This window comes from Gopherus evgoodei, chromosome 2 (assembly GCF_007399415.2).
Source record: "Gopherus evgoodei ecotype Sinaloan lineage chromosome 2, rGopEvg1_v1.p, whole genome shotgun sequence".
Classification (NCBI taxonomy): domain Eukaryota; kingdom Metazoa; phylum Chordata; order Testudines; family Testudinidae; genus Gopherus; species Gopherus evgoodei.
In genome coordinates this window covers 7,369,307-7,382,874 of record NC_044323.1, presented here as the reverse complement: position 1 = coordinate 7,382,874, position 13,568 = coordinate 7,369,307, and the positions used below count along the sequence as shown (strand labels likewise).

Genomic DNA, 13,568 nt, shown 5'->3' with positions numbered 1-13,568 from the left:
AATACAGAATACAAAGTGTACAGTGCTCACTTTATATTTATTTTTTATTACAAATATCTGTGCTGTGAAAAAAAAAAAACCCAAAAACTTTTCAATTCACCTCATACAAGTACTGTAGTATAATCTCTTTATCATGAAAGTTGAACTTGTAAATGTAGAATTATGTAAACAAAAAAAAAGTTTTATTTTTGAATGTAGTGTGAAACTTTAGAGCTTACAAGTCCACTCAGTCCTACTTCTTGGTCAGCTAATCACTCAGACAAACAAGGTTGATTGCAATTTGCGGGAGATAATGCTGCCTGCTTCATGTTTACAATGTCACCTGAAAGTGAGAACAGGAGTTCGCATGGCACTGTTGTAGCTGGTGTTGCAAGATATTTACGTGCTAGATGTGCTAAAGATTCATATGTCTCCTTCATGCTTCAACCATCATTCCAGAGGACGTGTCCATGCTGATGATGGGTTTTGCTTGATAATGGTTCCAAAGCAGTGCGAACTGATGCATGCTCATTTTCATCATCTGAGTCAGATGACAACAGCAGAAGTTGATTTTTTTGGTGGTGGTGGTGGTTTCGGTTCTGTAGTTTCCACATCAGAGTGTTGCTCTTTTAAAACATCTGAAAGCATGCTGCACACTTTCATGGTAAAGAGATTGCACTTTCAGTACTTGTATGAGGTGAATTGAAAAATACTATTTCTTTTGTTTTTCATTTTTACAGTGCATATAGTTGTAATAAAAAATAATATGGAGTGAGCACTGTGCACTTTGTATTCCGTGTTGTAATTGAAATCAATATTGAAAATGTAGAAAAACATCCAAAACTATGTAATACATTTCAATTGGTATTCTGTTGTTATAAGTGCTATTAATTGCAATTAATTTTTGAGTTAATTGCGTGAGTTCACTGCAGTTGACAGCCCTATTTTAAAGTAACTACAAAAACATGGTTTAATTTGTGTAACAGTTCTGTTCATATGGCCAAATAGCCACACATTTACTTACTAAAATTTCTTTTTAAAACACTTATTTGTTCATATGACAAGCTTTTCATCTTGTTCATGTGCTACAATTTGTTTATTGAAATATTAAAAAACTCTCCTGTATTATGTATAATTGAAATGTTATAAAGTGGTACACTTTGTTTTTTAGGGCAGAGAGGTGTAAATTGGAGAGCTGCATAGTTCACTTGGTAGAAACTGAAGAATTTTACCACACCAATCCTTACTCTGATTTAAAAAAATATTATACTTCAGGTTAATCATTTCATTGATATTTCATTCATTTAATATGTATGGTCTGAACACTTAATGTAATTGCACTTTTAAGTGTCATGTTTCTTTTCAGTTGTGGCTAATCAGGAAATAAGGGAGCTGATGATGGTTTTTAGTTTATGCTCTGCTCTTTTGGAGAATAATGTTTCTATAATTGTCTTGTCTTAAGTTTTAGAGAAAAAGAGGAAAGCGTCTACTCATTCCGAAGCTTCAGATTCCTCCTCTAGCTCATCAACCTCTTCAGAATCTTCATCGGAAAGTGAAGTTGAAAATGAGAAAAGTAGAAGAAGAAAGCGCAAGAGAAGAACTAAAATTAAACAATCAAGAAAGCGAAGAAGGGAAGAGAGAAAGAAAGAGGAGCCAAGGTGCAAACGGATATCAAACCAAAGAGGGTGACTAATCTGTTAAGAATCCCAAAGAAATCATGTCTGAAATTACCATGCTTTATGGAAAACATTATTAAGGTGTATTTAATTCTGGAAGTTTGATTTTGTTCATCCTTTAATTAAATCTACAGTAAACTTGACTTTAATTTTAAAGATTCTTTACTAAATAATTACAGAGAAGCTATTAATAGCTTAGGTAATAAACTGCATCTCTGAACACTGAAAAGCCATTTGGGACATAATGTGTTTACATACTTTGGGAAGGAGAAACTAATGCATGGAGACAAGATATAATTATTTGGGATAATTTTTAAAGTAGAGGAAAATTTCCTGTACTGTTAAGGATGCTCATATTAAACTGTGATATTTATTTTTAATTGTGGTTTCCTATATTTTAGAATATTAAGATACTTGTTAACACTGTCATAAGTTAACTGATGATCCAAGAAGGAAGTATAACTTTTTGTCTGTTAAATGTGAAAGGAGCCTTGTTTCTCTAGTTCTTTGATAGCTTGACTTGTAGATGTTGGCATAAAATTAAATGAGTTAACAATGTGATAATGTTATATATGTCACTGAAGATTATTTTTTTGAAATCCGTTTTGATAATTTGTGCCTCTTTCAGCCTAGGTTTAGATAATAGATTTGCTTTGTAAATTGCTTTCTCTCTCCCGCCTCCAGCAGCCATTCTGACAAGAGTGATGTAAATGAGAGAAAATCAGTTGACTTGAGCACAAAAAGGGACAAACCTGTGGTTCGCCCTGAAGAAATTCCGCCAGTGCCTGAAAATAGATTTTTGCTGAGAAGAGATGTGCCTGTTGTCAAAGTAGAATCGGAGCCGTAAGCAGCAGATTTAACCTTTTTTGTTACACTATAGTATTAACTTAGTGGGGATGGTCTTTCCATTATTAAAGGATTTTCTGTTCTGACTCTTGGAGGGCCACTCAGTGGTGAAAGTAAGGTTCCTAACATTAAGTAACTTAGCTGCTTGTAACATTCTCCACTGGAATTTCCACTTCAGCCTGTGTCTCCAATCTCATCAGATCGAATCTTATGTAATAACTAGGCTGTCGATTAATCGCAGTTAACTCACACGATTAACTCAAAAAAATAATTGTGATTAAAAAAAAATAATCGCTATTAATTGCACTGTTAAACAATAGAATACCAATTGTAATGTATTAAATATTTTTGGATGTTTTTCTACATTTTCAAATATATTGATTTCTATTACAATACAGAATACAAATTGTACAGTGCTCACTTTATATTATTTTTTATTACAAATATTTGCACTGTAAAAATTATTTAAAAAAATAGTATTTTTCAATTCTCCTGATACAAGTATTGTAGTACAGTCTCTTTATCATGAAAGTGCAACTTACAAATGTAGATTTTTTTTATTACATAACCACACTCAAAAACAAAACAACGTAAAACTTTAGAGCCTACAAGTCGACTCAGTTCTACTTTTTGTTTAGCCAATCGCTAAGACAAACACATTTGTTTACATTTACAGGCGGTACTGCTGCCTGCTTCTTATTTATAGTGTCACCTAAAAGTGAGAACAGGCGTTCGCATGGCACTTTTGTAGCCAGTGTTGCAAGGTATTTACATGCCAGATATGCTAAACATTCATATGCCCCTTCATGCTTCAGCCACCATTCCAGAGGACATGCTTCCATGCTGATGATGCTTGTTAAAAAAAAAAAAAAAAATGTGCTAATTAAATTTGTGAGTGAACTCCTTAGGGGAGAATGGTATGTCTCCTGTTCTGTTTTACCCGCATTCTGCCATATATTTCATATTATAGCAGTCTCGGATAATGACCCAGCACGTTTGTTTTAAGAACACTTTCAGAGCAGATTTGACAAAACACAAAGAAGGTACCAGTGTGAGATTTCTAAACATAGTTACGTAATACAACCCAAGGTTTAAGAATCTGAAGTGCCATCCAATATCTGAGAGGGACAAGGTGTGGAGCATGCTTTCACATGTCTTAAAAGAGCAACACTCAGATGTGGAAACTACAGAACTTGCAACAGCAAAAAAGAAAATCAACCTTCTGCTGATGGCATGTGACTCAGATGATGAAAATGAACATGTGTCGGTCTGCACTGCTTTGGATTATTATCGAGTAGAACCCATCATCAGCATGGACGCATTTCCCCTGGAATCGTGGTTGAAGCATGAAGGGACATATAAATCTTTAGCGCATCTGGCACGTAAATATTTTGCGACGCTGGCTACAACAGTGCCATGTGAATGCCTGTTGTTACTTTCAGGTGATGTGAACAAGAAGCAGGCAGCATTATCTCCTGCAAACTGTAACCAAACTTGTTTATCTGAGCGATTGGCTGAAGTGGGACTGAGTGGACTTGTAGGCTCTAAAGTTTTATACTCTTTTTTTAAATTTTTGAATGCAGTTTTTTTGGGAAACAATTCTACATTTGTAAATTCAACTTTCATAATGGAGATTGCACTACAGAGCTTGTACTGGGTAAATTGAAAAATGCCATTTATTTTGTTTTTTACAGTGTAAATATTTGTAATAAAAATATAAAGTGTACACCTTGTATTCTGTGTTGTAATTGAAATAAATATATTTGAAAATGTAGAAAACATCAAAATTATTTAAATAAATGGTATTTTATTATTGTTTAACAGCACAATTAATCACGTGATTAATCTAGATTAATTTTTTTAATTGCTTGACAGCCCTAGTAATAACTTTACATTGTGCCACTCATCTTGAAGGATCCTAAATGTGTTACAAACCTAACTAGAAATATAAACAGTACAAATAGATTACTTCATCCATTGCTTCTGTATGAAACCCCAGGATAAAATGTAGTAATTGTTTAGCAGTGCATAGCAATATAACAGAGTAGTTTAAGAGGGAAAATGAAGTATTGCCTTTCCAATTTAAACTGTAAGAGCAATTTGATTTCACTCTTGTGATCAGCTGGAATTTGGTCAAGACCCTGATGTTAATATGCTTCTCCCTATTTTCCAAAAAAGCTATCTTTCTAGAGAAATCAAACAATCATGAGTTTGTAAAATAGTTTCAAATTAAACATAATAGAAATATTATGCGAAGTTTGAATGCTCTCTCCTATAGCATACTTTGTGTAATGAGCTGAATGGCTTAATATGCAATACTGGTCAATCATCTACAGAGCCTGTTTACATTCAAACAATATTCATGAATGTAATAAAGTTGACAGTATCAGATAAATCACTGCTTGAAATGATAAATCATTTCTTCAGGCTTTGACAACTACTCATTTCTACAGACCATACTAAAGTGTATTTACAGGAATGTTAAATTGCCTTTCATTGCTAAAAATCATTAGAACTTGTCAATTATCCATAGGTGGCAATCTAGTGATGCCCCTTAGGGCTTGTGTACATGAATGTTTAGTTTATGGCAAGCTGGGATGTAATTCTGTCCCATGCTAACTTGCTGCGTGGTAAGGATCAGTGTGGACTGTCGCGATGTTCACTTACAGTTCTCTAGTGTGCATTGTCAGGGTTCACATGGACTCTGGTGTGTGGCAGGTCTAGTGTGGGTTAGATTTACACCCCTGTTTGCTGTGAACTAAACGTTGTCTGTGTAGACAAGCCCTTAAAGTAATATATTTGTGGATGTGGGAATCCGGGCATTACTCAGTGCACATATGGTTAGCAGACAAGTGATAATGACTGTGTCCTAGAAAAAGGGTTCACTGTTCTAACAGATCATTTTCCAAGTTCATTAATAAGACATTATTTACTGTAGATAGTCTAATCTTGTTAGCTGGGTGAAAATTACTATGGTAGTGATCCACCTTTCATAGGGAAGCTATCTGTTCACTTATTTTTTCTTTTTCTCATAATATCGCTTTCTCAGTACACTGACTTTCAGTATTTCTAATGGTTTTATTGGACCTCTTGGTAAATATTTTTTACATTATTAGCTTAATGATGTATGAGGAACAAATTCATATTTTTATTACTGTGTTACATTATACTCATTTTTTCTTCTTATTTTAGGAAACTTCTTGATGTTGCACCAGTTTTGACTGACCAGAAGCCATCAGTCTCTAAATCTGGAAGAAAAATTAAAGGAAGAGGAACAATAGTATGTATATATTTCTCTCACCCCTTCCCCTACCCACCCCCTTTTCCCAGAGTTTTAAATTACTCATATGGTATGCATGTGATTTTTATTGTAACTGAGCTTGAAAGACCATAGCTTACTTGGTTGGTGTGTCAAAATGTTGCATCAAAATTAAAACTGTATTTGTTAAATCATCACATTTTTCTACCCTTTACACTAAAAACAGGCTTACCTATTAGATTGATGGGGAAAGCAGGATGTTTGCCCCTTAGTCATGAGAGGGTATCAAAATCACTTAAGGATGAAATACTTAAAGGGTAAATAATACCCGCTAAATTCATCTCCCATCGATGCAGCACGATGTAGACACTGCAGTAAGTCGACCTAGGCTACGTCAACTCCAGCTACTTTATTCATGTAGCTGGAGTAGCATAACTTAGGTTGACTTACTGCAGTAGTATAGATGAGGCCTAAATGATCACTATGGTCTCTTGTGGCCTTAAAATCTATGAATTTATGGATGAGACTCTTGACTTTGCTTATGTTATTGAGACCAGCTGAATGATACTTTTGCCTCAGTTCTTCTTCGAGTGCTTGCTCATGTCCATTCCAGTTAGGTGGGCGCGCACCGCGTGCATGTTTGTCGGAAGATTTTTACCCTAGCAACACTCGATGGGTAGGCTGGGCGCCGCCATGGCGCCGGATGTATACCCCTGCCGACCCAGCTGCCCCTCAGTTCCGTCTTACTGCCTGTGTCGGTCATTGGAACAGTGGAGTGCGGTTTCACTGACCTCCACCTCCCTAGCTACTCGTAGTTCTCTAGTTATTTTGTTGTGTATATAGTTCAAAGTTATATAGTTATAGTTAATTTTTATTGTTCATAGTTAGTGTATAGTTAAGAGGGGTTTGGGGATTAGTCCCTTCCCCGCACCCAGTGCCGGGCCCATGCCCGATTCACTGGGTTTCAAACCGTGCTCGGCCTGTCATAAGTCGATGCCGACAGGAGATCCACACGACTCCTGCCTTAAGTGCCTCGGGGAATCTCACCTGACAGATAAGTATCACATTTGCAAGGCTTTTAAGCCGAGAACAAAAAAGGAGTGGGACTTTCGGCTAAAGCAGCTCCTCATGGAGGCGGCTCTTACCCCTCCGCCTTCGGCACCGAATGCTGGTCAATTGTCGGGCAGAAGCACCTCCTCCGCACCGGACCGCGCCGATACTGCCAAGGCCTCTTGGCACCGGCCGTCACCGGCACCGAAGTCGACTCGGCACCACTCCCTCTCCCCGAGGTCGAGAAAGCCTAAGGCTCCTGCTGCTTCCGTGCCACCTGCACCGCAGCCAGAGAGCTCGTCTAAGTCGGATCGCTGGCACCAACAACGTCGGCACCGTTGATTCCGGTCCCACGAGGGCCGTTGAGTCTGGTGCCTGCCAGCTCCCCAGCATGCCCCATGGTTGAGCTTACTGTTCCCTCCACGCTGGAGACATTCTCAACGGCGAGGGATCTGATTGCCATGACAGAGTCGATGCTGCCTCAACCCCCGGCACCGCCAGTGCGGGTAATACAGTCTATCAGCAAGCCTGCCTTGATAAGACTATCTTCTGTCGGCACAGCAGAGCAGCACCGTTCACAATCACGGTCCCGCAGACGCTCCAGGACCCATCAGTGCTCCCACTCCTGACACCACTTACAATCCAGGTACCGTTCTCCTCCTCGGTACCAGTTGCATTCGCGGCATCGGTCAGTATTCCGTTCGCCGGCCCACTACTCGGCACCGTTCCAGCTCCCGGCACTGCTCCAGGCACCGTGATCCCGTAGCCACTCCCGATGTCGAGCCTTGAGATCTCGATCGACCTCCCAGCACCGCTCCGGTCGCAGGTCCCGATCTCATTCCCGGTACTGGTACTGGTACGCCTCCCAGTACTGGTCCCCGGTGCGGAGTAGGGCAAGGTCCGCTAGAGACAGAGACTCTGCCCAGGGCTTTTCAGCACCTCCATTGCCATCCAGACACGCATCAGTGTCCTCCCACGCGGACAGCTCTTATGCTCAGGACCGGGATTCTGATGTGCCCACCATAGTCTTCCAAGAGACCCAGGCCCAGGACCAAGGACCCCATCAGTGATCTTTTTGGACACCTTGTGCGTACTACCAGGTCCAAGGCGTACCAATAGTTCCGTCCCGCTCTGTCTCATCAGAGCACCGAGTGCCAGAGGCAACGGTTAGCCGTCCCCCTCCGACTGCTGCGGAGGAAGCCCCAGTTCACCCACCGGACTCCCAGGTCCCACTGGAGCAGGAGGTCGCCCAAGAGCAACAGGCCACCCAGGACCCGCTCGTCGCCAGCATCTCCTCTTCCTCTTCTCCAGATGAGGCAGTGGCAGGAACATCCTCCTCGGGCCCTCCTCCAATCGACCTGAGAGCCCATCAGGACCTCCTAAGGAGGGTAGCACTCAATATGAACCTCCAGGTGGAGGAGGTCCCGGAGGCAGAGGACCCAGTAGTGGACATTCTATCGGCGGATGCCCTCACTAGAGTGGCCCTACCGTTTATTCAGACCATCCAGGCGAATGCCGATACTATATGGCGGTCCCCAGCCTCTATCCCTCTTGCGGCCAGGGGAGTCGAGTGTAAATATATGGTGCCCTCTAAAGGGTCCAAGTACTTGTATGTCCATCCTCCTCCCTGCTCACTAGTCGTCCAGTCCGTTAATGAGAGGGAACGCCACGGCCAGCAGGCACCAGCCCTGAAATCGAAGGAGGCTAGGCGAATGGACCAACGGGGACCCAAGTTGTAGTCGCCAGGGGCCCTACAGCTCCGGGTGGCAAATCAACAGGCCTTGTTTAGCTACTATAATTATAACACCTGGGTGGCAGTGGGTAAGTTTACGGAGCTTCTCCCTAAGACTCCCGCCAAGAGTTCGCTGCCCTCTTGGAGGAAGGAAGAAAGGTGGCCAAAACTTCCCTCCAGGCCTCGTTGGATGCAGTAGACTCAGCAGCCAGGACTCTGGCCTCGGGTGTTGCCATGAGGCGCATCTCATGGCTTCTGGTTTCAAACCTCCCACCAGACCTGCAGTATATCATTCAGGACTTACCATTTGATAGTAAAGCCCTCTTCTCTGAAAAGACTGACCACAGGCTGCAAAGCCTGAAGGACAACAGGATCATAATGCGCCCTCTCAGCATGCATACGCCAGTGACCCAACGCAGGCCTTTCCGTCCCCAGCCTCACCGCCCATACTCTGTGCCTAGACAAAGACAGGACTTCGGCAGGCGGTGCGGCCAAGGTGGTCGCAGACGACCGTCAGGACCCAAAGGGGGCCAAAATCAAGGTCCCTCGAAACCACCACCGGGACCAAAGACGAACTTTTGAAGGTGCACCCAAGAGCAGCGTACCAGTTACAGGCCAGGATCCCTCTGCTCCCTTCTCCAACCGTCTCTCCTACTTCCTCCCGGCGTGGTCCCAGTTAACTTCAGATCGCTGGATCCTACGCACGGTGGAGTATGGGTACCACCTCCAATTTATTTCAACCCCGCCCTTCCACCCTCCAACTCTGTCCCTCTTCAGGGACCCCTCTCATGAGCAATTCGTCTTACAAGGGGTGCAGACGCTCCTCGCCATAGGAGCTATAGAGGAGGTACCGATGGACAAAAGGGGCCAAGAGGTTTTACTCCCATTATTTCCTAATCCCCAAGTCGAAGGGAGCTCTCTGACCTATCCTAGACTTGCGAGGACTCAACCAGTTTATGATAAAGTTGAAGTTCTGCATGGTATCCCTGGGGACCATTATCCCATCCTTGGATCCTGGAGACTGGTATGCTATCCTCGATATGAAGGATGTGTACTTTCACATCGCAATGCTTTCCTCCACACAGGAGATACCTCTGCTTTGTAGCCAACAGTCAGCACTTCCAGTTTACGGTCCTGCCCTTTGGCCTTTCTACAGCCCCAAGGGTATTAACAGAATGTATGGCCGTAGTCGCCGCCTACCTCCGCCGACGTAGGATACACTTTTTTCCATATCTGGACGATTGGCTCATCGGAGGGGCCTCCGAGACACAAGTCACTCAGCATGTGGGCATTGTCAAGGACCTATTTACACGTCTAGGCCTGATGATCAATATAGAAAAATCCAGCCTGGTTCCCACGCAGAGGTTAGACTTCATAGGAGCTATCCTGGACTCCGATCTAGCCAAAGCCTGCGTACCACAGCCGCGGTTTCAGGCGATGGCAACAATTGTCCGAGGTCTACAGAATATCCCGACGACCGTGGCTCGCACTTGTCTCGGTCTCCTGGGTCACATGGCTGCCTGCACGTTTGTAACCAAACACGCCAGGCTCCGCCTCTGTCCTCCCCAAGTTTGGCTCAACTTGGTATACCGCTCGGGCAGGGATCTGATAGACACGATAGTCACCATTCCCTCGAGCACCCTAGGCTCCCTAGAATGGTGGCTAACTCCCTCCCTGGTGTGTGCAGGGATGTCGTTTCATCCGCCCCAGGCCCTCAATGTCCCTGACGACGGACGCGTCATCTCTCGGCTGGGGTGCTCACCTTGGTCACCTTCGTACTCAAGGCCTTTGGTCTTCTCAGGAGCTGGCATTACACATAAATGTCCGAGAACTGAGAGCAGTCTGCCTGGCGTGCCAGGTGTTCCAGCAACAGTTGCAAGGCTGTTGTGTCTCCGTGTTTATAGACAACACAACGTCCATGTACTACATAAACAAACGGGGAGGGACACGGTCCTCCCCCCTTTGTCAGGAGGCCATCCAACTGTAGGACTCTTGCATAGCCCACTCAATAGATCTGGTAGTGTCCTTTCTCCCAGGCGTTCGGAACACCCTGGCGGATCGACTCAGCAGGTCTTTCCTGTCTCACGAGTGGTCGCTCCGCCAGGACGTTATGCATTCTGTTTTCCAGAAGTGGGGATTTCCCCACATAGACGTGTTTGCTTCCCGCGAGAACAGGAAATGTCAGTTGTTCTGCTCCTTCCAAGGTCTCTCCCCGGGATCGATCTCGGATGCTTTCCTGATGCCGTGGAAGAGCCAGCTCCTTTATGCCTTCCCGCCGGTTCACAAGGTCCTGCTGAAACTCCGCAGGGACAGAGCGCGCATCATCATGATCGCTCCAGCGTGGCCCAGGCAGCACTGGTATACCACATTGCTCAACCTGTCGATAGCCAATCCAATTACTCTGCCACTCCACCTAGACCTCATAACTCAGGACCACGGCAGGTTTCGCCACCCGGACCTGCAGGCTCTTCACCTCATGTCGTGGCTGTTGTGTGGCTAAACCAGTCAGAGTTACGTTGCTCTGAATCAGTACGACAATTTCTCCTGGGTAGCAGGAAGCCTTCCACCTGGTCAACATACCTGGCCAAGTGGAAGCGTTTCTCCTGCTGGTGCAAAACGCTTAATCTTACTCCCACTGAGGTCTTGCTCCCCTCTATTTTGGACTATCTCTGGTCTCTCAAACAGCAGGGCCTGGCATTATCGTCACTGAGGGTACACTTGGCAGCCATCTCTACCTTCCACCAAGACGAAGGTGGTCGTTCCGTGTTCTCTCACCCTATGGTTTCGAGGTTCCTCAAGGGCTTGCAGCGCTTATACCCTCAGGTACGCTGCCCAGCCCCGACCTGGGATTTCAACCTGGTTTTAACCAGACTTGTGTCTCCCCCTTCGAGCCGTTAGCAACCTGCCCTCCGCTATGCCTGTCTTGGAAGACAGTTTTTCTCTTAGCCATTACGTCGGCCAGATAAGTCTCCGAGCTTAGGGCTCTTACGGTGCATCCGCCGTACACTGTGTTCCACAAAGACAAGGTGCAGTTGCGACCACACCCGGTTTTCCTCCCTAAGGTGGTTTCGGCCTTTCATGTTAACCAGGACATCTTTCTCCTGGTCTTCCCGAAGACACACTCAACGCGACGGGAGCAACAATTGCACTCCCTGGACATCCATAGAGCGCTCACATTTGATATTGAGCGGACAAAACCGTTTCGTAAAACGCCCCAACTTTTTGTCACGGTAGCAGACCGAATGAAAGGCCTACCTGTTTCCTCTCAGAGGATCTCATCTTGGTTGAGACGTGCATCCGCACTTGTTATGATTTGGCTCGTATTTCCCCAAGCCACATCACCGCGCATTCTACCAAGGCTCATGCTTCATCTGCCGCCTTCCTGGCTCATGTATCTATCCAGGAGATATGTCGCGCAGCTACCTGGTCCTCGGTCCACACCTTTGCTTCGCATTCTGCTCTGGTTCAACAGTCAAGAGATGCAGACTTTGGCTCAGCAGTTTTACATTCTGCCACATCTCACTCCGACCCCACCGTCTAGGTAAGGCTTGGGAATCGCCTAACTGGAATGGATATGAGCAAGCACTCAAAGAAGAAAAGATGGTTACTCACCTTTGTAACTGTTGTTCTTCGAGATGTGTTGCTCATATCCATTCCAAACCCGCCCTCCTCCCCCACTGTTGGAGTAGCCGGCAAGAAGGAACTGAGGGGAGGTTGGATCGGCAGGGGTATATATCCGACACCATGGCGGCGCCACTCCAGGGGGCGCCCAGCTGACCCACCGAGTGTTGCTAGGGTAAAAATCTTCCGACGAACGTGCACGCGGCGCGCGCACACCTAACTGGCATGGATATGAGCAACACATCTCGAAGAACAACTGTTACAAAGGTGAGTAACCGTCTTTTCTCTCCTATTGGGTACTTTGTTTCCTTTTTGCTCTTTGTTTAAGCCTGCTTTTGTACTCTTCCAGCGATACCACACACCACCTCGATCACGATCCTGTTCTGAATCTGATGATGATGAGAGCAGTGAAACCCCTCCTCATTGGAAAGAGGAGATGCAGAGATTAAGAACATACAGACCACCCAGTGGGGAGAAGTGGAGTAAAGGAGATAAGTAAGATCTTTACTACAAATTTTACACTGTTAATATATGTTACTTGTCTTCATGTTCAGAATAATAAAAATAGAAAAGACCTGTTCCATAACTTTTCTCTATTGTTACGGTCTCTCTTGGAAGCACAGTGAAAATGAAATATATCAATCTTATAAACAGTCCTTATACAGTTTTAAATGTTTCAACAGAAGCAGCTCTATCAAGAAATTCTAGTGACTTGATAACTGTGGTGTGAAGCTTGTTATACGATCAGAGTATATGTATAGTCTTGTTCAGTTTTCTGCATTTATGTATCTGATGGTTCTTCTTCGAGTGCTTGCTCATATCGATTCCAATTAGGTGTGCGCGCGCTGCGTGCACTATCATTGGAAGATTTTTACCCTAGCAACACTCGGTGGGAGTGGAGTGGTGCCTTCATGGTGCCAGATATATGCCCCGGCCGACCCAGCGCCCCTTCAGTTCCTTCTTACCGCCCGTGACGGTCGTTGGAACTGTGGAGCGAAGCTTAGCTGATCTCCACTCTCCCTAGCATTCACTTCAGTACATGTTAATAGCTTTTGATTAGTTGGTTATAGTTGTTAATAGTTGTGAATTACTTAGTATAGTTAGAGTTAGTTTAATTAGGGGGGGGGTCTTCTCCCCTATCCCGGTACCCAGGCCCATGCCTGGGTCTCTGGACTTCAAACCCTGCTCGGTTTGCCAGAGGCCGATGTCAACAGAAGACCCCCACAACTCTTGCCTAAGGTGTCTGGGGGAAGCCCACCAAGCAGACAAATACTGCATTTGCAAAGCCTTTAAGCCGAGGACCAGGAAGGAGTGGGACTTCAGACTGAAACAGCACCTTATGGAGCTGGCACTTAGGCCAGTCCCTTCCTCCATGCGCCAAGACTCAGCACCGTCGTCCTTGGTG

The 13,568-nt window shown here is 44.6% G+C and overlaps 1 protein-coding gene across 8 annotated transcripts in view; it reads left to right on the top strand.

Annotated features, from left to right (window-relative positions):
- The window catches only part of NKTR (natural killer cell triggering receptor), an 85,091-nt gene that overhangs the window by 55,489 nt on the left and 16,034 nt on the right, over nt 1-13,568 (top strand). For 4 of the 8 annotated variants that reach the window (XM_030549931.1, XM_030549929.1, XM_030549935.1 and 1 more), the window contains 4 exons: nt 1,442-1,664; nt 2,340-2,498; nt 5,694-5,781; nt 12,513-12,658. In XM_030549931.1, the coding sequence (XP_030405791.1) occupies nt 1,442-1,664; nt 2,340-2,498; nt 5,694-5,781; nt 12,513-12,658 (616 nt within the window). The remainder of the gene's footprint in view (nt 1-1,441; nt 1,665-2,339; nt 2,499-5,693; nt 5,782-12,512; nt 12,659-13,568) is intronic. The other 4 variants (XM_030549932.1, XM_030549930.1, XM_030549934.1 and 1 more) reach the window with 3 other exon arrangements.